This window comes from Anastrepha ludens, chromosome 4 (genome assembly GCF_028408465.1).
Source record: "Anastrepha ludens isolate Willacy chromosome 4, idAnaLude1.1, whole genome shotgun sequence".
Classification (NCBI taxonomy): domain Eukaryota; kingdom Metazoa; phylum Arthropoda; class Insecta; order Diptera; family Tephritidae; genus Anastrepha; species Anastrepha ludens.
The window spans coordinates 105,620,458-105,642,189 of NC_071500.1; the positions used below are offsets into that span (position 1 = coordinate 105,620,458).

The 21,732-nt window shown below is 37.0% G+C and overlaps 2 protein-coding genes across 2 annotated transcripts in view; one reads left to right on the plus strand and one right to left on the minus strand.

The window, feature by feature from the left end:
* The window catches only part of LOC128860445 (unconventional myosin IC), an 83,775-nt gene that overhangs the window by 24,876 nt on the left and 37,167 nt on the right, over nt 1–21,732 (plus strand). The window lies entirely within an intron of this gene.
* LOC128861941 (translation initiation factor IF-2-like) lies at nt 18,153–19,127 on the minus strand. Its single transcript, XM_054100314.1, has 2 exons — nt 19,094–19,127; nt 18,153–19,027 (listed from the first exon to the last, which is right to left on the minus strand). Exons 1-2 carry the CDS (start codon nt 19,125–19,127, stop codon nt 18,153–18,155), a joined length of 909 nt encoding a protein of 302 aa, XP_053956289.1.

Consider the following 21,732-nt stretch of genomic DNA (forward strand, 5'->3'; position numbering starts at 1 on the left):
ACAATGATTTTGGAACCCTTTGGCCACTACTTCTAACTGACCTTAGATCAAATAGTTCGGCCCCATGATGGAAAGAATAATTAGATGGCGCCTATTGTAGTACCGTTAATTTGCTCTCAGCGAATTTGACAATGAGTTACGTCGTTTTAGCACCAGTATGGCCAGATTACCATTTTCGTAACTTGATTTAGCATTTTTCTTTTGTTATTTAATCTCGGAGTTTTAGTTTTTTCTTCATTACATTTTTATAATGTCTGTTCTAATTAAAAGTAATGTTTATAAATTTGTAAAATATACATTTTTTAAAAATTAGTTGAATAATTCACTCAGTTTTATTTAGCTTTACTCTTTTTAAAATCTAGTCGCATTGCCCGCGATTGCAGTTGTTGTCGGTGTTCTTCTGCTTTAGCAGTCAAATCTCTCTCCCGCTACTGAAGTGTTGCCTAGCTTTGGATATAAAAACGCACTAAAATGCCCATTTAAAGAAAATAAAACACCAAATTTTAATTGAATTACTTAAAGAACTTTTTATGCGTGACACATTGTCTTTAAAATGTGTTTTTTTTTTTTAAATAAATGTGTTACGGATATGTACAATTTAATTTATGAGTTTTTTGTTAAGAGAAACACTTTTGTTAAGAGAATGACTTTTTTGCTATATTTCAGGTTATGTAACAAGTTACTCTTTTTGTAAAAATGCCGTTATATTGTAGTTTCTCCAGTAGTTGTTTGTTGCTTATTTTTACTACGAGTATGAATACACCTCTTGATGCCCCTTGATGAGGACCGGAAGAATGATGTTTATTCGCATACAGTAAATTCAAATGCTTTTTAAAGTATGTAAAAAGGTTTTGATGTTTAGAAGAGTTGAGAGAAGAAGATTTAATTTTCTAACACAACCTTAAAAGGAGAAAAAAATTAAATTTATATATATATAATTAGCGCGTACACCCTTTTTGGGTGTTTGGCCGAGGTCCTTCTCCTATTTGTGGTGTGCGTCTTGTTGTTGTTCCACAAAATTTAGGGGCCTACAGTTTCAAGCCGACTCAGAACGGCAGATATTTTTAAGAGGAGCTTTTTCATGGCAAAAATACACTCGGAGGTTTGCCATTGCCTGCCAAGGGGCGACCGCTATTAGAAAAATCTTTTTCTTAATTTTGGTGTTTCACCGAGATTCGAACCGACGTTCTCTCTGTGAATTCCGAATGGTAGTCACGCACCAACCCATTCGGCTACGGCGGCCGCCTTAAATGTACACTTTCAAATGGTGAGCAACACTGCACAACTTGGCAAAGGTGACGTCACGCACTCTCTGTTGGGTGCAATCTTGTTTCTATTATTCTTGGCTCTGCCCAGTATGTGGCATCTCTTTATCTTCAAGGTGAGTATCACAGGCGATAGAAGACATAAAAAAATAAATAATTGGCGCGTACAGTTCAGTTAGATGTTTAGGCGATCTTCTTCTCCTATTTGTGCGGTGCGTCTTGAGGTTGTTCCACAAATGGAGGGACCTGCAGTTTTAAGTCGACTCCGAATGGTAGATCTTTTTTATGAGGAACTTTTTCATGGCAGAAATACACTCAGAGATTTGCTATTGCCGGCCGAGGGGCAACCGCTATTAGAAAAAAAGTGTTCTATTATTTGATGTTCATGCTCGGAGATTCGCACTATCGAAAGATAGTAGGCATCAACCCATTCGCCATAAAAATCGAGCGGTTCCGTCGCCGTCCGAATGGGTGCAAACGTTCCAGTTCTGAAAGTATTCATTCCTCCTTTGTGTTGGAAAGATCAGATAGAGCAGACTTGACTTCATTTGGGGTGTCCAACTGGCGCCGGTTAGCACGAGAAAGAGCTTTTTTCAACTCGGCCAAAAACGCCTAAATGGTTATCGCACCAATTAAAAATAAGCTCTGTGTCAGGTCGGTCCACATAGCATAAGTTAATTATACCTGAGAGGTAACTAGACAGGTCTGGTCTAGAAAAAATGAGTACAGAACTGTGTTTTACAACTATGTATCTGGACTGGACTTCTCTCAGTACAGTAGATGGTATTCAGACACAATGTGTTTAATGGGACAGAGGATAAGCGTATGGGATTTCAGAACCAAGGAAGCAATGGGAGCATTTATCACTACCTCTGCCACTGTCTCGCTCCTGCTAGAATGCGACATCGCTGTGAAAACTTTAACTTCTTTCGATGTCTGGTAGATTTAGAATCCACAACTTTTCATCCTTTATTATAGAGATGAAGTGGTTTCACCTCATCGGGAATTATAGAAAGAACTTGAGCCCACAGTTGTGGTAACACAATAGGCCTGCAAGTATAAGTGAGTCCCTCCATACCCTTAACCACTGTATACTAAACTAGCCTAGAGGGAGCAATCAGAATATAAAATGCTTCCTAGATCCAACTCTTTCTTAGTTATTGTATCATTTCTTGTATTAATTTAGGTAGAGGGTAATATTTAATTAGATAAAGATTGTCGATATGCTTTTTAAAGTGGTAACACGGAGACCACTGAGCTCATAGGATAGGAAACAAGATCATTGCCAGCGAAGCCTTATTTATAGGTAAACCATCCAGATGATACCTATACAGTACAGGTAGCAATAAGCCAAAGAAATTTGAAATGCATTCTTCGAAGTGATGGGTATTTATCCAGGAAGTGTTGAATAGACTCTGCCTTTTTCTTTTCTCCTACTGGCATAATCGTGCGGGGTTTTATACTAACGCAATTTTAATGATGAATCCCAGTAATCTTGACACACAAAAAAATGGTGTTTGATTTCGACCTTAGTAGTTATTGAGTCCAAAACAATTTTATTGATTTGAAAAATCGTTATCAACCTCATCGGTTGTACTAACCTGGAAAAATGATAGAAAAATTAAGTGATATTAAAAGTACATATGTATTGTTAAGGGCGAATAAGTTTGCGAGTGAAGGAAACAGTCAAGTGTCATTGATTTTTTACACACATATTGTTTTACAGACGATTATGGTCTTCACAGTCTTATCTTATCTAATTAGATTTCTTTCATAGAACCGTAATTTTTATTTATTTACTAATTTACAGTTCTACGGTAAGTAGTGCTTGAAGGAATATGATCCAATAGATATAGAAGTGCATATTTCGTTTGAATCAGACACATTACACTGTGCGACAATTTTGGGGTCATCAAAATCAAACCACACCGGACCTTTTTTTTTCTGAAAATATACCTATTCAATAGCAAAACCCTCGCTGTGTTTTTAAAAGTTAGCTCGATTTTTTTTTATAGCGTTTTGAAGTTTTCTATTTTCATGAGATTTTGGAGTTTTACCTGTACGCTAAATTTGACTTATAAATCGACCTTTGTTTGATTTAATCGATTTATTTTGTCATAGCTTGATGCAGAAATTTCGTACATGTACAAATAAACTTATTTTGAGAAGAACCTATATCTCAATACGCAATTTTGAATACCAAAATTTCGAAAAATTGTATGTTTTTACCATTTTTTACTGTAATTATGAAAATAATTAAAATTTCTCACTATTTCTTCTAGCAAAAATGTTGCAAAATGAACTAAAAAAATAAATTTTTAACAAGATTTTTCTTCATAAAAATAATTTTTTTATACTCTGCTTTAAATTTTTTTTTAAATATCTAAAAACTCTGTAGGTAAAAATATTAAATAGATTAAGTAAAAAGAATATAGACTTGAATTCTTATAATTTTTTTTTTTTTTTAATAAAATAAAGAATTTTTACGTACTAAAACCTTAGAGACGAGCTCTTTTCGACAATGATTGAATTTCAACATCATCATTATCAGAGTAATCAGATTCATCATCGGCTTTGAGTTGGTTTTGTCAAGTAAAACAGCTTTTAAACTAAATTTCGATCTGTCAATAAATAGCCTCCAGTCGTCTGGACTGTATTTAATTCCCATTTCACTCATCAACTTTACAATATTGTGACAATGAGCAAACGTCTTTTCCTCATTAACCGCAAAACAATGATTGAATTGTTCTTTCCTATTTCGATACGCCGTAACTTTCGTACCTCTTTCTAACAAGTTATTTGATTTTAACATTGATGCTAATATTTCTGATTTCCGCTGTGTTAGTTCCAATTTAGCAACAATTTCATCTAATTTACTTTGCGTTATTAGAATCGGCTGGTCTGACGTTGATGGTTCGGTAACATACTCGGAATGTATATCAAATAATGATGGCTGTGTCATAACAGAAAAAGATTCACTTAAAGCATCAAAATTGGGACATTTTGGCACTGGAATATTTTCATTATGATCAAGCGGTAATTGTACACACTGGACTGAAACGTATTTTTTGTTTTTCGCTTTCTTTTTGTTCAATCCGATCACAGTATTTGCACAACTATAACAATTTTTTGGATCATGTTCTTCTGGATTGTGCCATAGCATTGGCATTCCAAAAGGCATTCTGCTATGTTTTTTGTGCAACCAATTAACTAAACCAACATAACAAGCTCTACACACTATGTTTGGCGCCCAAGGTACATTCAAAATAACTTCACGATCAAAATAATGTCTGTATGCCACAGTAAAATCATCACTGATTGATCCATGCTTTTCACTCGCTGGTGTGAAACGTCCACAACAATAGCAGAAAACGTTAATATTTGCAGGACAATTGTACATTTTTTATTTTCTTAATTCATAAAAAATTCACGTAAATGAAATTAATAAATTCAAATATGTTAACAAAAACTGTATTGTTCACAAAATATTTAGCGCGTCAAATGTGTTTTAGGAGTTGTTATGCACGAACCTGATCTCGCAAGACTGCTGCGATCTTAGAACAGGTAAAATCGTTGGGAACAAATTTTGGAATTTCTAAAACAAACATTTCCTGATAAGACAGACTACAACCTTCTTTATACTTTTTATTTTGGAATGTGTGCTAGCCACTTTTCTATGTACTTAACAGGCTAAAAGTCTTGTGAGACCAATCTTGCTTTTCACTACTCACGATCACATTTTGTTACATCCAATATTCATTGAAAAACCGTATCTGGAAAAAATACTAGCAAAAATAGAAAAATCTGAAAATGTGTATAACGGGTGGTTACGTATAAAATTATTTTCATAATTACAGTAAAAAATGGTAAAAACATACAATTTTTCGAAATTTTGGTATTCAAAATTGCGTATTGAGATATAGGTTCTTCTCAAAATAAGTTTATTTGTACATGTACGAAATTTCTACATCAAGCTATGACAAAATAAATCGATTAAATCAAACAAAGGTCGATTTATAAGTCAAATTTAGCGTACAGGTAAAACTCCAAAATCTCATGAAAATAGAAAACTTCAAAACGCAATAAAAAAAAATCGAGCTAACTTTTAAAAACCCAGCGGTAAAACTCCAAAATCTCATGAAAATAGAAAACTTCAAAACGCAATAAAAAAAAAAATCGAGCTAACTTTTAAAAACCCAGCGAGGGTTTTGCTATTGAATAGGTATATTTTCAGAAAAAAAAGGTCCGGTGCGGTTTGATTTTTGATGTCGCACTGTGTTATCTAACGGCCAGTTGACGTATAAAAATTTGCTTGGACAGATTGATTTGGTAGGTAGGTGACATGGTTGAAGTACCGCTTTGACACTCCCCAAGTAGCACTAAAGCGCCATTTTGATACCATTATGAGACCTCCAACAAGGAGATATCTAAAGCCAGCCAGAGCTGTTGATGTAATGGAAAAGATTGAAGGGGTTTAGGTTGGTGCACCTGCCCAGGCTGTCGAATAAAGGAGCACCCAGTGGCATTATTCATCTAGCTGCCAAGCCCGGACATTTCCAAAGAAAGGGCTCTACAGTTTCCTTCTCTTAAATGTCCCACAGTTGCTGCAATGGGGGTTAAATGGTAAACCGCGTGTATGCCTAGAAGCTTTTCCGCGTGACAGCTACGAATTTGGAAATTGAATGGCAGGGAGTCCCCAGGGCTTTCTGAGTCCTCGTTTATTATACTGGGTCCAAAGGATTTTCGAAGTAGCACATCAAGAAATGGACCTCCAACTTTTCTGCGCTTTCCTAAGAAATAAGTTGTGCAATTCTCCTTTAACAACAGTCAGGGGGATGCCCATGTTCGGACAGGCGGTCTCTGATCAATTTGAGTGGCAGGGGCATCTAACACACCATATACTCGTATAGCAAAACCAAATGTAATTATTATTGTTACTAGCCCTCCGCGCATATTTTGTAGCACTTAAAATTGACTTCATTGTAGTTCTTTATTTGATATTTCGAATAAAAGTCCCGGAGATCGACAAAATTGGCTACACTGCGTACGCATTTCGTTTGATGAATTCAAGGTCTTTTACATGGAAGGTTAGCATTCAATGCAAAGCTTTATTTAAAGCTACATTTCTCGTTTTGTTTTCCGGTGCGTAAACAAGCAAAAATGGTGATTTCCCGACTTGTGTTCCATGTGACAGAAACTCCAAGTTAATCACGCAAACTTACAAGTACTGACAAGGTTATGATTTATTGATGGTCGATGCATGTGCATTCTCTCCTCTGATGGCATTGCTCATGAGCTTTTTCACAGGTTAATTGGAGTTGTGCAACATAAAGGAATAATTTAAGTATGAATATAATAGGGAGACTTTTATCGACAGCGCCAAGAGGCCTATCTATGAGCCATGGATCACATGTACATAAATAAATATTAAAAATAAATAAATAAAAGAACTCATCCCGAATAAACGAGCGATTTACACCAAGCCGCAATACCGCTCATTCGGAATGGACCTGCTCACATAAACAGAATTTATAGGTGATATGACATAAGTATGCATGCAGATTAGGGAGGGTCGATTTAAAAATCGCTCATTGCTCTGTGAAAATCGTATTCTAGGAATCGAAATAAGAAACTTTGCCGAAGGAACCATACCTCTAAAACGAATTCTGATGTCCCCCAATTTGGGTCGAACGAAAAATCCCACTTTGACCCATTTAGAGTGCTCCAATCGAGTCCAAATGTATGACCGACCCCCACTAACTTTGGACGGCCGATTCACCCATGCCAGTGGCACACCCCCTGGAACTCCCCTGGGGGGTTCCCCATACAATCATTTCAAAATATCACCATTTTTGGCCTTTACATGAGAAAAGAAACTAAAAAGTTCGACCCAAATTGGGGGACATCAGAATTCATTTTAGAGGTATGGTTCCTTCATCAAAGTTTCTTATTTTGATCCCTAGAATATGATTTTCACAGAGCAATGGGCGATTTTTTTGCCTCCCCACAAATCGACCCGGCCTAATGCAGATATATACATACAAAGGGTGTATTTTTAAGGGTGCTACATCTTAAAATCATAAACCAAAACTAAAATATTTTTAGAGTGATCTTTTTTTTATAATCTGGTAGATAATTGAATGGCTTTTATTTTTTTTATATGATATCCTGCATATGTCCGCCGTGACCACGAGTTACATGGTCCATTCGATCAATAATAAATCTAAATGAGTCCAATCAGCAAAAATGCGACGCAAACGATGGGCATTTGGCTTAAATTCTTTCATGAGCTGTTTTGTATAGGCACGTAAGCAAATATTCTTACGTAAAATTTTACTCGTAGTCGAAGGACAAAGTAGGTTGACAACGACGTCGAATCGACATCTCAGCGTCTTCTTCATCACTTCGTTCTATGAACTTTGCGAACAGTAAATTCAAAGTAAATTTCCACAATTCGGAAGCGTTGTTGTGGCGTTAAACGTTTCATGAGACTTGTCAAACCCTACTGAATAGAAATGTCAACACAGTTTACCATTCTCAGCTCTCAAAGCTAAAAGAACACCCTTTATAAAAAGTTTATAACGACAAAGATATTAGCAGATCCTATTTCCGCATATCTGTATACCCATAAGTGCTACCGCGGGGAGTTAATAAAACTCCTTCTGGCTGTGCACAAAGTTTCTCGCAGTACTCAGTTTTCATTTAAATCAATAGCGTAAAACTCAGTCTGCATCGGGTCGAAAATTAGTGCACATATGTAGAAACATTAAATTCCTCAAAAAATGATAAATTTTTTATAGCAAGTTATTTTAAGATAAATTCGCACGTCATTCAAATACTCACTCATTTTGTTATGCAAGAAAGAAAAACCAATCGTACAGCTGCAACACTTATGGCTGTCATATTTTTATTAAACCAAAAAAGTAGAGGAATAAAGTTATAATTTTCTTTATCAGTTTGATAAAATGTCTACATGCATGTATGTACGAGTATGTATGTATGATACCAAATGTCATATTATCATTATCAATTAGTAGTACAGAGCGAAATCATATTCAGTGAAATTGCACCAAAAGATAAGCTAATGTGCCGGTTTTATTGTTGATTTTAGCATTATTATGCTCTTGGAAATATTTTAGTAAAATAATTCAGAAAATACCCATATTTTAATTATCAGAATTTAGTACTTCACATATCGCTGTAGCCGAATGGGTCGACTACCAGCCGATAGAACCCTTATACGAAGCCCACTGTGGGCATGAAACATCAAATGATAGAAAAGTTTTTTCCTAATAGCGGTCACCCCTCGATGGGTAATGGGAAGCCGCCGAATGTATTTCTGCCATGAAAAAATCTCCTCAGGAAAAACCATCTGCTAGAAGTGCGTTTAAGGTATTGCCATTATCTGTCACGAGGGGTACCGCTATAAGATGGTGGCGGTATGTCACGAAAAAGCCTAATGCCTAATTAAAGTGGAAAAAAATCAACAATTATGTGTGTCCTACATACATACATACATTTACCTACATATGCGTATGCACGATACATGCAATTATTATCATTTTCAGAATACTAAGAAAGAAAATTTTTGGAAAATAAATTCAGTGTTAATCTTGCTGACGAATGTACGTATTTATGATTTCAGTGTAAACAGTTTATTGTTCAATGAACTCAGAAAAATTATTTCATATTTATTTTCAAAGTATGATTGCATGTGGCTATGACTCTTATTGTGACTTAAAATGAGAGTAATGAAATGTGTCAATACTGTTGCAAATGCAATATGTCATAAAGTCTTATCTCGAAACAAATATTTTGCTAATAAGCAATATGAGCGTTCAACAGATACCGTTGTACAAATATTCGTGTAAATAAGTAAATTGTCTGACTAGAATTTTGTCTGAGTAAGAATTTTGTGTAAACCACCCAGAGAATAAAAATTGTTTTCGAATGTGTTAATTAAAAAACCCCTCTTTTGGACCGGTGACTATCTTTTTTATTATATTTTTTCTGAGAAAATAAGCCCTGTTTTTTATTGCTTGGATAAAAAACGCATGTTACCACTCTTAGTCTATGGAATAGAAACTGGAGGTGTTGACTTCAGACTCGAAATCCAAACGAAATCCCTTCCGAAACACCTGCTTTGATTATTGAGATATTGGGGACGCATCACCCTTTTACTGTCACATTTTCGATGACTTTTATATTAAGAATTCGTCTACTTTCTTAAGCCCATATTTGCACAAGCACCGACAAGTTTACGCAGAAAGATCACTTAAAATGATATGCAATATTTTCTCTTATACACCCTAGTAGTTATACGAGGGTGGCCTTTATATTTTGCGCCTTTAGAACGCTATGTGTGATGGCCTGCATTTGTTTGGTATTTGACATAAATTTACATATAAAGTTTTCGCTTTATTTATTCTTTTTCCAGTAAGTCAAAAAATTCATCTCGCCCAAATGATGGAATTAACACGTGAAAGTTTTCGTGCGATGATATATTACGATTTTTGACGTGGATTATCGAACCGGGAGTGCATTGATCACCCTACTCCGACTTTTCTTGCTACTGATACAACGAATTGCAACGTGGCTGTCGAGTTTTCCGTAATTTGAATTTCGTAAAGTCTGTGTAAAAAGCGTTGTTTGTGCCAGAAACAATTGATGCTCTGCGTGCATTCATGACGCAAGATCGTCCTGTGACATATCGCAAGATAGAGTGAGATCAGCATCAATTCAATATTGCATGAACGTTTGGTCGTCAAAAAGACTTAATGTTATTCGATACCGCATAAAATGACTCGTGTCAATTGGTGTCACCAAATACTGAAGAAATTCAGCTGTGTTGGTTCAAATCACGTCTATAACATCGTAACAAAAAAGTACTCGGACTCGTGTCAATTGGTATAAAGAAATGTTAAAGAAATTGAGCCGCGGTCAATCAAAGCACTTCTATGACATCGTAACAGGGGAAAAATCTTGGATCTTTACATATGAGCCCAGAACAAAACAGCAATCGACAGTTGGGGTGTTCCAAAACCAGCTTAACCGAATACAAGTTGTTCGTGGAAGAAGCACCTCAAAGCAAATGGTTGACTATTTTTTGGCAAACTCTGGTCATGTCGCAACTGTGCCAGCAGAGGAACTTAAAACAATAAATTCTGAGTGTTATACACACCATTAGTTTGCCTGAAGTTGCGGAGAATTGGGGGAATTGAAAATTAGTTTGGGCGAATACGAAAATGTATCGACTCCTAGAATAATATTTTGAAAAACAATTAAGCCATTTTTATTATTATTTACTGTTTCGTAGACGCAAAATATAAAAGGCAGCAACACCATTCGGTAATGTTCGGGTTCGAAATCCGCTGTGTGCTCGAAACAACAAAAATTATAAAGGGTGGTTCAAGGGCCGATGTTGAATGTGAACCACGCCTTAATGTTAAGTATTTTTCTGCATTTCCTTTAACATTTTTCAATTTTAGACTAACTCAATTTGAACCATTGAAAGTTACACAATCGAGCAGCGCGTTAAAGTCATTCAGGCTTATTATGAAAACAGGCGTCCAATTTTCGAAGAAAATCATCTTCAGTGATGAGGCGCATTTTCACCTCAGTGGATTCGGCAATAAGCAGAATTGCCGCATTTGGGCGAATGATAATCCAAGAGTGTTTGCCGAAAAACCAAATGCACCCACAAAGAGTGACTGTTTGGTGCGGTTTATGGACCGGTGGCATCATTGGGCCGTAGTTTTTCCAAAATGAGGCCGGTCAGGCAGTTACTGTGAATAGTGTTCGCTATCGTGAGATGATAACGAACTTTTTATGGCCCGAATTGGAAGATATGGATATGGACGATATGTGGTTTCAACAGGACGGTGCCACTTGTCACACAGCTAACGAAACAATGGCTATTTTGCGCCAAAAATTTGATGGCCGAATAATCTCATGTCGCGGCGATGTCAATAGGCCGCCAAGATCATATGATTTGACACCAATGGACTTCTTTCTTTGGGGTTATTTGAAAGAAAAGGTATACGTCGATACGCCAGCAACAACTCAAGAGCTAAAGGATGAGATAATTCGGCACATTAACGGCATAGAACCTTAATTATGCCTCAGCGTCATCGAAGATTTGGACCATCGGATAGAGGTGTGCCGTCGAGGCCGCGGCAGCCATTTGGCCGATATTTTGTTCCATACGCAATTGAGCTATGCCAATATTATCATAATAAAGAGTAATGATAATAATTTCTTAAAAAGCTTGTATTTTATTCAAAATCAACACCGGCCCTTAAAACTTAACCACCCCTTAGAAAGGTTTTTTTCTAAAAGCTGTCACTCCAATGCAAGCAAGGAAAAACCTCCGATTGTATTTCTGCCACAAAAAATCTCTTTGATTTGCTGCTCAGACGCGACATAAAATTGTAGGTCTCTCCATTTGTGGAACAACATCAAGACGCCCAGCACAAATAGGAGGAGGGGCTCGGCCAAGCACCCAACAAAGAATGTGAGCGCCCATTATATAAAAACATCCTATGTAATATATATGCATGTAAAATAAATAAATAGGTATATCGCTATAAAATATAAACAATGTCCACTAATGATAAACACAACAAAATTACTAATAATTTCAATTTCTTAAAAAATATATAACTCAATAATAATTATTAGTCACACATTGAATGTACATTTGCACAAATGGATATATACATAGTTATACATATGGGCATGCATGTATATAAACATGTGTTGATGCGTGTACATAGAGTGCGATAAAAAATTCAACGAACAATTAAAAACAATGTACTCAAGTTTATGACTTTTTTAAGTTATCCTAACATTAAACATTTACGAGTACCAAGTTTGTATTACAAAAAACGCAAAAGTTTTAAGTTTAATATCATGCTGATAAACAATTAAACTTTAGAGCGAACATACATTCGAGGTGTGTTCAAAAAGTATCGTGAATTTTGAATTTTCGCAGGTTACGTATATTCGAATTTCGATTTTTTTGTGGCGATATGTTGGTGCTCATGTCTCTCACTCATGCCGACGAGTTCGGCCACTTTGAATGTTCAGTTAATTGTTGACAGCTGCTTTGCTTGCACGTGTTTCGGCTCGTCTTCGATTTTTACCTATTCAAAGAGATGGATCAAAGAACCTGTACCATTGGAGAAGTTGCTAAGGACCCAGACATATCGATAATCGTGCCATTCGATTTTTTTCAATGATTTGGCCATGAGACGGGTCGCCGCAAAATTCGTACCAAAACTGCTCAATTTCCACCAAAAGTAGCATCGAATAAACTTTGCTAATGAGATGTTGGACTCCAGAGGGTTATAACTGGTGACGAATCGTGGATTTCTGGTTATGACGTGGAAACCAAAGCTCAATCATCTCAATGGAAGCTGCCGCACGTACCAAGACTGAAAAAGGCGCGCCAAGTTCGGTCGAATGTAAAAGTTTTGCTTACCGTTTTCTTCGATTGCAGGGGCGTTGTGCATCATGAGTTCTTGCCACAGGGTAAAACGGTCAATAAGGAATACTACCTGCAAGTTATATGCAATTTGCGAGAAGCAATCCGCCAGAAACGCCCGTATTTGTGGAAGAACAAAATACATAATAACGCCCCTCTCACACATCGTTGCTTGTGCGCGACTTTTTGGCCAAAAACAACACTCTAATGATGCCACAGCCACAGTATTCCCCAGATCTGGCCCCCTGTGGCTTTTTCTTGTTCCCGAAACTGAAGAGGCCAGTGAAAGGATGACGCTGCACCACGATTGACGAGATAAAGACGGCATCGGAGCTGAACAAGATAAAAAAAAATGATTTTTCGAAGTGCTCCGAAGATTGGGGAAAAAACGTTGGCACAAGTGCATAATATCTCATGGGGATTACTTTGAAGGGGAAGATTAGATATTATTGAATAAATAAATCATTTGAAAAAACACAAAATTCGCGATCCTTTTTTCGATAATTTTTTTTTTATTTTCTAAGTCCTTTTGTGACAGAATCGTATTCACCATAGAAAGCGCTGTGGAAAAGAAAAAAGTATGTCCAGCCGTTTTTCTTGATGTACCTATAGCAAGCTTTCATCAAAGTACTACATATTATCGAAATACTAGAAGGAGCTCTGGGGCAGTTTAGATTACCATCAATCAATGAAACGAAATTCCGCTTGCAGACGGAGTGACATATCTAGGAGTAGTGCTAGATCAGAAGCTTAACTGGAGGCACAATGTAGAAAAGCTTATATAGCTTATTATGTACACTTGGAAAATGGTTAACAGTAGAAGCTGTGGTTTAATGCTTGAACTCACTCTTTGGATGTACACCGCCATTGTGAGACCGATTAAGTCATATGGCATTAAGCAAACAGTATAACGTCAGGCGGCTAACAAGTGTACAACGAGTAGCCGCGCAGCAGGAGTAACTGGAGCTGCGAAATCGTGTTCAGCAGAGGCACTGAATGTCATGCTCTACCTGTTACTAGACTAACAGCAACGAATACCACCTTTAGAATAAAATAGGGTGGTTTTTGGGAAAGAAATGGGATTTGAATTCAGTAGTCAAACAAAATATATGTAACTGCACTTTGCACTGACGGATCCAAGATGGACTACGGCATCGGCGCCTAAGTATATTCGAAGAACCCCGAAAGGTCCCAGACTTTTCGCCTGGGAAATTGGAATAGTATCTTTCAAGTAGAAGTTCTCGGGATAAGGGAAGCTTGCAGGATAATTAGAAACCATTCACAACAACTACTGGTAGTATGTATTTTTTCAGATAGTCAAGCAGCCATCTTAGCCTTAAAGTCACCTACAACGAATTCAAAAATTGTCACACAATGCAAAGAAGAATTTAATGCCTTAGCGCGCACGACGGACATAACTCTCATCTGGGTAACAGGCCATAGAAATAGAATAGAATAGAATATAGAAGGAAATGAGAAAGCTGATGAACTGGTAAGACAGGGGAATCCTATAATAAATTCGAAGTGGTAGAAATAGGCTGCCCCAAAGCGTGTGCCATTCCAAAAGCAGGCCGCTGACAGGTAAACTAACACGGAATTGCAAATTACTAAAAAACAAATTTCAATAAATCCAGAACTGAAGAGCTTAAGAAAGTCACGAGCAGACATATTCGGAATTACGTTAACAATAACCGGCCAATGGCCTTTGGGAGGCCATGCCAGGAGGATGTGGTGGCCGTACAATGATAGATGCGGAAATTGCAATCAAGAAAAATCTAAGGAAACAGTATTTCACAATTTGTGTGAGTGCTCAAATATGGGTGCTCCACGACATAGAATACTGGGGGACTCGTGAAAAATGAATAAAAATGAAAAAAAAATTGTATAGTATAAAAACCATTTTTTTCAGTTTATTTGATATCATTTTGGTATACATAGATTGTCAAACTTTATTTATATTTTATCATACTCTAAAAAACATACAGTTTTATGCAAGAAAATAATACGGCAATTGTTTTTGGTGAGTTTCTAATTTGTTGACGAGTTTCATTTGTGTGTGTTTATTCGGTATGACTCACTAGTTAGAACTATCTAACTTTTAGATAAGCCGCCCCCAAATCAAGCAGGTATTATTGTAGTACTCGTAAATCAACCAATCACGTGAACAATTGAGTCGAGAATTCTGTTTCCTTTTGATAAAATTTTTGAAATGGTTATTATGGGTATAAATTTTAAATGTGGCCTTATACATAGGAATGTGTATAAACATCCATATATACATTAGGGTACTTCTTATTTTCCAACTTTCAGGAAGTAGCCGCGTTGCATTTCGCTTCTATTATCGAGTAACGAATGCATGATTTGTTTTTTATATTGAGTTTTTGGGGTCGCTACAACTTAGTGGGATCATAAAAGTGTCATATATGGCGTGGGCTTATGTATTCATCGCAAATGGACTCAGAATGTCTTGTCTAAAATATGTCTAACTTCAGTTCAAGATATCAAAAATTCGCTTGACATGTTGTTGCTCCCCAAAAATTAGCAGTTGTTTTGTAATCAAATCTGTGTGCTACTTAAAAGAGAGAGAAAAGTTGTCGCTTCCGTTCTAAGAGCAAAACTAAGAATGTGGCGATTTTCTAAAACGAAACTTTAGTTTTCTAAAAAAATTTTTAATGCTCACTTTGACACCTTCACTTTCTTCGTAAAAGTAAAATAGAAGGTGGCGCAAAATTAATCATCCAAATTTTTTTTTTTAACTATTTTTTTTACAGAGTAAAAAAAAATGATTTTAAGTGATGCAAATCTTTATTTTAACGTTTTCGCGCTCCATTGCTTGCCTGTTTGCATTGCGACGCTGTCTAGTTCGCTATTAACAAAAATTGTAAATCTTCCGATAACACTTCTCAGTAATTCTAATGGTGCCAACCAGAAACAAACTTGAAAGATTTTACTCTAGTATTAGGCTGCGTGCTACTAAAATACGGAAGTACTAACAAAGGTAAGGTAAATTAAATCGAAAAAATTATACAATTTTTTTTAAATCTTCATTCTTTTTTATCTTCCTCACTTACGTGAGGATTAATTTCAATACATTTTTTTAATCTGTAAGTCCATTGTTGAAAACAGTCCTCAAAATCGCGTTTTTGTAGCTTCCTAAGTTAATTGCTACCAAAGACTTCTTCTCTGAATTTTTTTTATTTTTTGGAAATAACCAAAAATCACACAGAAATCTGGAATCTTTGATACCACTTACAGGGTTTGGTTGAAGAGTAAATTTGTTTAAGCAGTTTTATTAAACCTTTTGGCTTATACAACTAATATACTTCAAAATAGGACCCTTGAGCGTCAATACACCGCTGGTAGCGGTCCTTGCACTGCAGGAAACATTTTTTTAACTCATCCGCCGGAATCGAGTTCAATTCGGCTGTCACAGTTTTTTGGATCGCCTCCATGGAATCGAAAAGCCTCCCCTTCAGCTTTCGTTTCAGGCGCAGGAACAAGAAGAAGTCCGGAGGAGACAGGTCTGGGCTGTAGGGAGGGTGGGGAAGCACCGGAACCCCCATCTTGGCCAATGCAGAGGTGCAGAGGAAGGCGGTGTGCGCCGGCGCATTGTCGTGATAAAGGGTCCAATTGTTGACGAGGTCCTCACGGCCTTCCTTGAACGACTTGTGCCACTGTTTTACCTGAGCACTGGACAGAGATTGGTCCCCGTAGGCCGCCCTGAGTAGCCCAATGGTTTCGGTACTCGGTTTGTTTAGCTTTACGTAAAATTTGATCGAGTAACGTTGCTCCAACGATCGCTGCATTTTCGCCACTGCAAAAACCTAACACACTTTTAAAACAGCTTTCACGCGCGGAGTGATGTTGACTGCCCCGCTGTTGCCAACGAACGGTTTCTAGTAGAAGGGGAAGGTCCAACGAACATTTTCCCCCACCAGCCGATTCGGTTGATCGCTTGGCAGACGCTCCGCGCGGGAAGGCTCATTACCTTTCAATCAAACCCTGTACAAATAGTCTTAAGAAATGAGGTGTACGTTTTATATGCACAGGCTTGAGGGAAACCTGAGAAGTGTTGAGTAACGAATTTCCTGCTGGTGCTGGCGAGATTTCTACTGATATTGAATCAATCATTTTACGTTTTCTCCAGCCTAACCTATTTTTTTGAAATTTCTAATGAAACATCGTAGAACTATAACAAAACTAATGGTATTCGAAATTTTTTCAAAAAAATAAAAAATACCAACGATTTGCCGAACTTTTGTTAGCCCCCGTAGGCTATAGCCCCGTAGGCTAAAGCCGGCATATGTCCGCCGTGGCTGCGAGTTACATGGTCCATTCGATCAGTCGAAGTTTGGACTACCTTTTCTAATAAATATGAATAATAAATCTAATTGAGCCCAATTAGCAAAAATTTGTTGCAAACAATGGTAATTTTGCCTCAATTCTTTTATAGGCACGTAAGCCAAGATCCTTTCATGTAGTCGAAGGACGAAGGCCAACAAATTGAGAACGATGACGAATCGATATTTCGGTGTCTTCTTCCACACTTCGCTCTATGGACTTTGCGAACAGATTTTCGTTTTTTGTTTCAAAGTAAGTTTTCACATGGAAGTGTTGTTCTGGACGTAAACGATTCATGATGAGCACTGAGCAGAAATGTCAACTCAGTTTGCCATTCTCAGCTGCGAAAGCATAGTCTGGATTTAGCCCCCACAAACTTGTATTTGTTTCTTAAAATAAAAAAAAAAACGCGCTTTGAGGAAAAAAGTTAGTGATGATGATGAGGTGAAGTTGGTTATGTAGTAGACAGATGTCTACTTTGAAGGCCTCAACAAAAAATAATTTCATGGTATAAAGAAGGCATATGAATTACTATCATTATTATGATTCTTATACACTTTAGTATGTCTCATAATATTGAAGTGCCTGAAATTAAATGGTTTTGCGGCGCGATAATCACAGAATTCTTTTTTATTGATTCATTGAAAGTGTTGCCTATTTTTTCAATAATACTTGAAGTATTGTGCATAAAAACTATTATCATACATAGATGTGTACGTATGTACTTATAAAAGATTCAATTCACGTTTCAAAGACGACTTCGCGATGAGTAACGCGCAAGTAAATCGCATATTCGCACATAATAAAGTGGCTCGCCCCGATATTTCAGTGCAAGTACATTTAATTCGCAGATGTGAATATCCAACCTTTGTTTGGCATCATGGTGAGTCAGCACAGCAGGTCAATAATAAAAAACAAGATTTGCCAATTGTTTATTTCGACACTTTTTTCTTTTAGCTGCATAAACAAATTGTAAAGGCGCCAAGCGTTGATTCAAATCACTCTTGAGTGTAGAAAAAAAAACGAGTTTAATGCTGCCAAAAGTTTTATTTATTTGAAATTCAACCAAAATTCCATAAACGAAAGAATGATGGTATGGACTCTTTCTCTTTCACATTTTCCTTCTTCTTTGATGTCGTCGAGCTCCTTGAGTCTTCAGCGTCAATCTGTTGTTCTAAATTGAGATTGCGAAAGCGTGCGAAGAACGGGAATGTGCCATTAGCAAAAGGAAAGAAGGGAAATCCGCCGTAAAAGGGATAACCGCCGTAAAAGGGAAAACCCCCGTATAAGGGATAACCGCCATAACCGGGATAGCCACCATAGCCGCCATAACCAGGATAACCACCATACCCAGGATAACCACCATACCCAGGATATCCACCATACCCAGGATTACTACCATAGCCTGGGTTCCCGCCATAGCCTGAGTTCCCGCCATAATTAGGATAACCGCCGTGTTCATAACCACCATCATGACCCGAGTGATAGTGGTGTGGTGGTGGTGCTCTTGTAGTGTACGGATATTGTGTGGGCACAACTAACTGAAGATAAGGCTTACCACCGCCATGAAATTTAGGTGTGGCAATTAAGTTCTCCCGACGCTGCTCATGTTTTTGTTTTGTGGAGTCATTTTCACAGGATACTGGCGATTTTGGTGCGGAATCGGTGACATTATCTGTAGTATTCTCACCTTCAACAAATTGCGCTTCCACCACTTCGGTGTCGATGTCTGCTTCCGTTGACGTTTCAGCATTTGAGTTTTCCGCTTCTTTTTTAGAAATCGAGTCTGCGATCTGTTCCACTTGTTTTTGTTCCTTTATACTCAATGTACTCAAATCTTTTTTTACAACTCCACGCACTTCTTCAGTATCTTTTCCCACTTGTGGTTTTGAATCCTCCGTTAAGGTGTTGGTTTCATTCGCCACAACAAAAGCCACTGTTAGAAATAGAGAAAAAGTTTATTAAAGCAGTTTATTTGAAGAGAAATCCCTTTTCAATATACCCAAAAAGAGACAACAAAATATGTTCCACTGCATCTTTCCAAAAATGTACTACGATTTTCAAATGCATTCACCTCGCTTTTATACAAACCCAAAGGCTTTTATAGTGATTTCTATGTTAAAAACATGCAAATTGCACCTGATTATTAAACTAATAAAAGTTGATATGAATTTAATTTATCTTAGTGATTTTCGAAAAATAAACTCTAACTTGTCTTAATTCTTGCTATGCCTCAACTACTTACCTACAATGCAATGGCTGCATTACCATACAAATTGATGGGGCTCGTTAAGTTGAGCGCAAGTATAAGGCGGAGAAAATTCTAAAGTTTGTGCATTCATATGAATAGTGAAGTAAATAAAGAAGTTTTGCTTTACAAGTCCATTATGTTGATGTTAATTTTAGAGCAAGTATAGCCAACTTTCTCTCGTTACCCAGATTTTTTTAAATTTTCATAAAATATTAATATAAAGTGAAATTTACACAGCTGAATTGGAATGAGTCAGAAAGTATATCGCAAACAAAAGATCGAACAGAATATTGAATAAATGTAGATAATGAAAATGAAAGGCTGACAAATGGGAGGAGCAAAATGGAAGGTCTGACCTAATTTCAATAAAAATCATCCACTTTTTTCTTGATTGCCTCTCACTCAAGCATTCTTGGCTGAGACCAACTTGCGATTTCCAGTTTCTCTTAAGAGCTGGAACGTTTATATGCATTTATATATATTTATTATAATAGCAAATTATATATTTTGAAGGTGCATTCACTGCAATCTGCTGATGATCGGTTGTAGGAAAAAATTAGATGAAGTAAAAGTGCTGAATGTTTTGCGCGAGTCTTGCCTTTTATACAGTGGCTCAATAAAGAACACGGACACCCAAGTGATATGGTTTTAAAACTAAAAGTATATATTATTATAAAATGCAAATCTAATGCGTTTATGTGCCAAATTTATTCTCGTTCTTCAAGTGTATTTTACAAAATTACTAAAAAAATAAACAAACTTCAACGCATTCGTACATAGAAAATATCATACAAAACTTAGCAAAATTCCTGACAAAAAAATTCGGATATTTATATAAAGTAGAGTTTGGCAAATCATCGAAAAAAACAATGTGATGAATATTTAGTCGGCAAGCCTTAATTTTTTCTCATAGCATTTGGTCTTCTTGACATAGATTCGATCAGCTCTTTATATGTTAAGTATCCCCTTCCCCCCACTCCTCTTTGATAGCATCTTCTAACTCTTTCTTGTTTCTAATGACAAGGTTTTCAGTTGGTTTTCCAAATGAGCCCACAGATGTTTAATTATGATGCATTGATGTCTGGAGATTGCGGGGGTGTTACAAGTACTTTAGGGCAGTTGTACATAAGCCATAGACGGACATCAAGTGCCTTATGCGTGGGAGCGTTGGCTTGATAGCACTGGAAATTGTACTTAATTCTCAACTCTTCAGCACTTTGGACCAAATTTTCGTTCTTAATTGTTAGGTGTTGTTTGTGGTCCATATTGCCCAACTTCCCAGTACCAGTAAGTACGGACGTAAGTTTTTTCCAGCAACTCTTCATTAGGTCACGTCCACTCAAATGATTGCCCATCTAACCTAAATATGTTAAACTTGCTTTCATCTGCAAATAAGACATGCTTCCAGCACTCGAAATCCTTATCCCCATGAGGAGGATACTAATTTTATTCGGTTCGGTGACGGTTAATCTCGTTGATGAACGATTTTTTTCGTGCAACTTTTCCATTATAATTATTCGTTCGCAACGCTATACGTATACTCTCGGGGTTGCAGTTAATATTAAGCTGCTGGACTACGTCTGTTGCGAGCTTAGGATCGCTCAAATTTTGAATCTAATTTGGATGATTTTTAATTTATTGCTCTATCCACCGTTCATCCTTATCCGTATCAGTTTTGGACGTCCCGATTTCTTCTTATTCAATACACTTCTACCTTCGCTTGAACCAATACTTCCAAAACGAGCTGTTTAAAGGCTTCAACATTGCAAAAGGTTAACCTCGCATATTATTTTTCATGTTCAGAAACAAGAAGAAATGACTTGGTGCCAAATCAAGGCTGTAGGTGCCTCCGGCGGTTGGTTTTCCTTAATTATCCGCAACCTTTTGACAAACAATTGGTTGTGTACCATTCAAAATTGATTGTTTTAAGTTTCTCTGCTGGTACAGTTGCGGCATGACCAGAGTTTGCGAAAAAATAGTCGACCTTATGTTTTGACTTTATTGAATTAAGCTGGTATTTGAGCAACCATACTGCTGAATACTGTTTTATATAGATCCAAGATTCGTCACCTGTAAAGATGTTTCGATGTTATAGACATATTTTGCACGACCCCGGCTGATTTCTCCAACATTTTTTTACACCAATCGACTCGAGTCTGAGTCTTTTTTTGGGCAATGATCTAATTATGCGGTATTAAACGAGAAAAAATCTTCTTGTCGACTAAGTGTGCATGCAATATTGAATGTGTGGTAATCCCACTAATGCTCAAGGATGCCTCTCGCGATTTGTCTCATGACGATCTTGCGACATCAATTGTCTCACGGCATCGATTGTTTCTAGTACAACTGTCTGGTAGACGGACTTCACGAAATTCTTCTTTCACAGTAGC

Coding starts and splice junctions, on each gene's coding strand:
- LOC128861941 (XM_054100314.1), bottom strand. CDS start 19,127: ATGCAGTGGAACATATTTTGTTGTCTCTTTTTGG. Junction 19,028..19,093: donor ATTTTGTTGTCTCTTTTTGG/GTATATTGAAAA, acceptor TATTTCTAACAG/TGGCTTTTGTTGTGGCGAAT.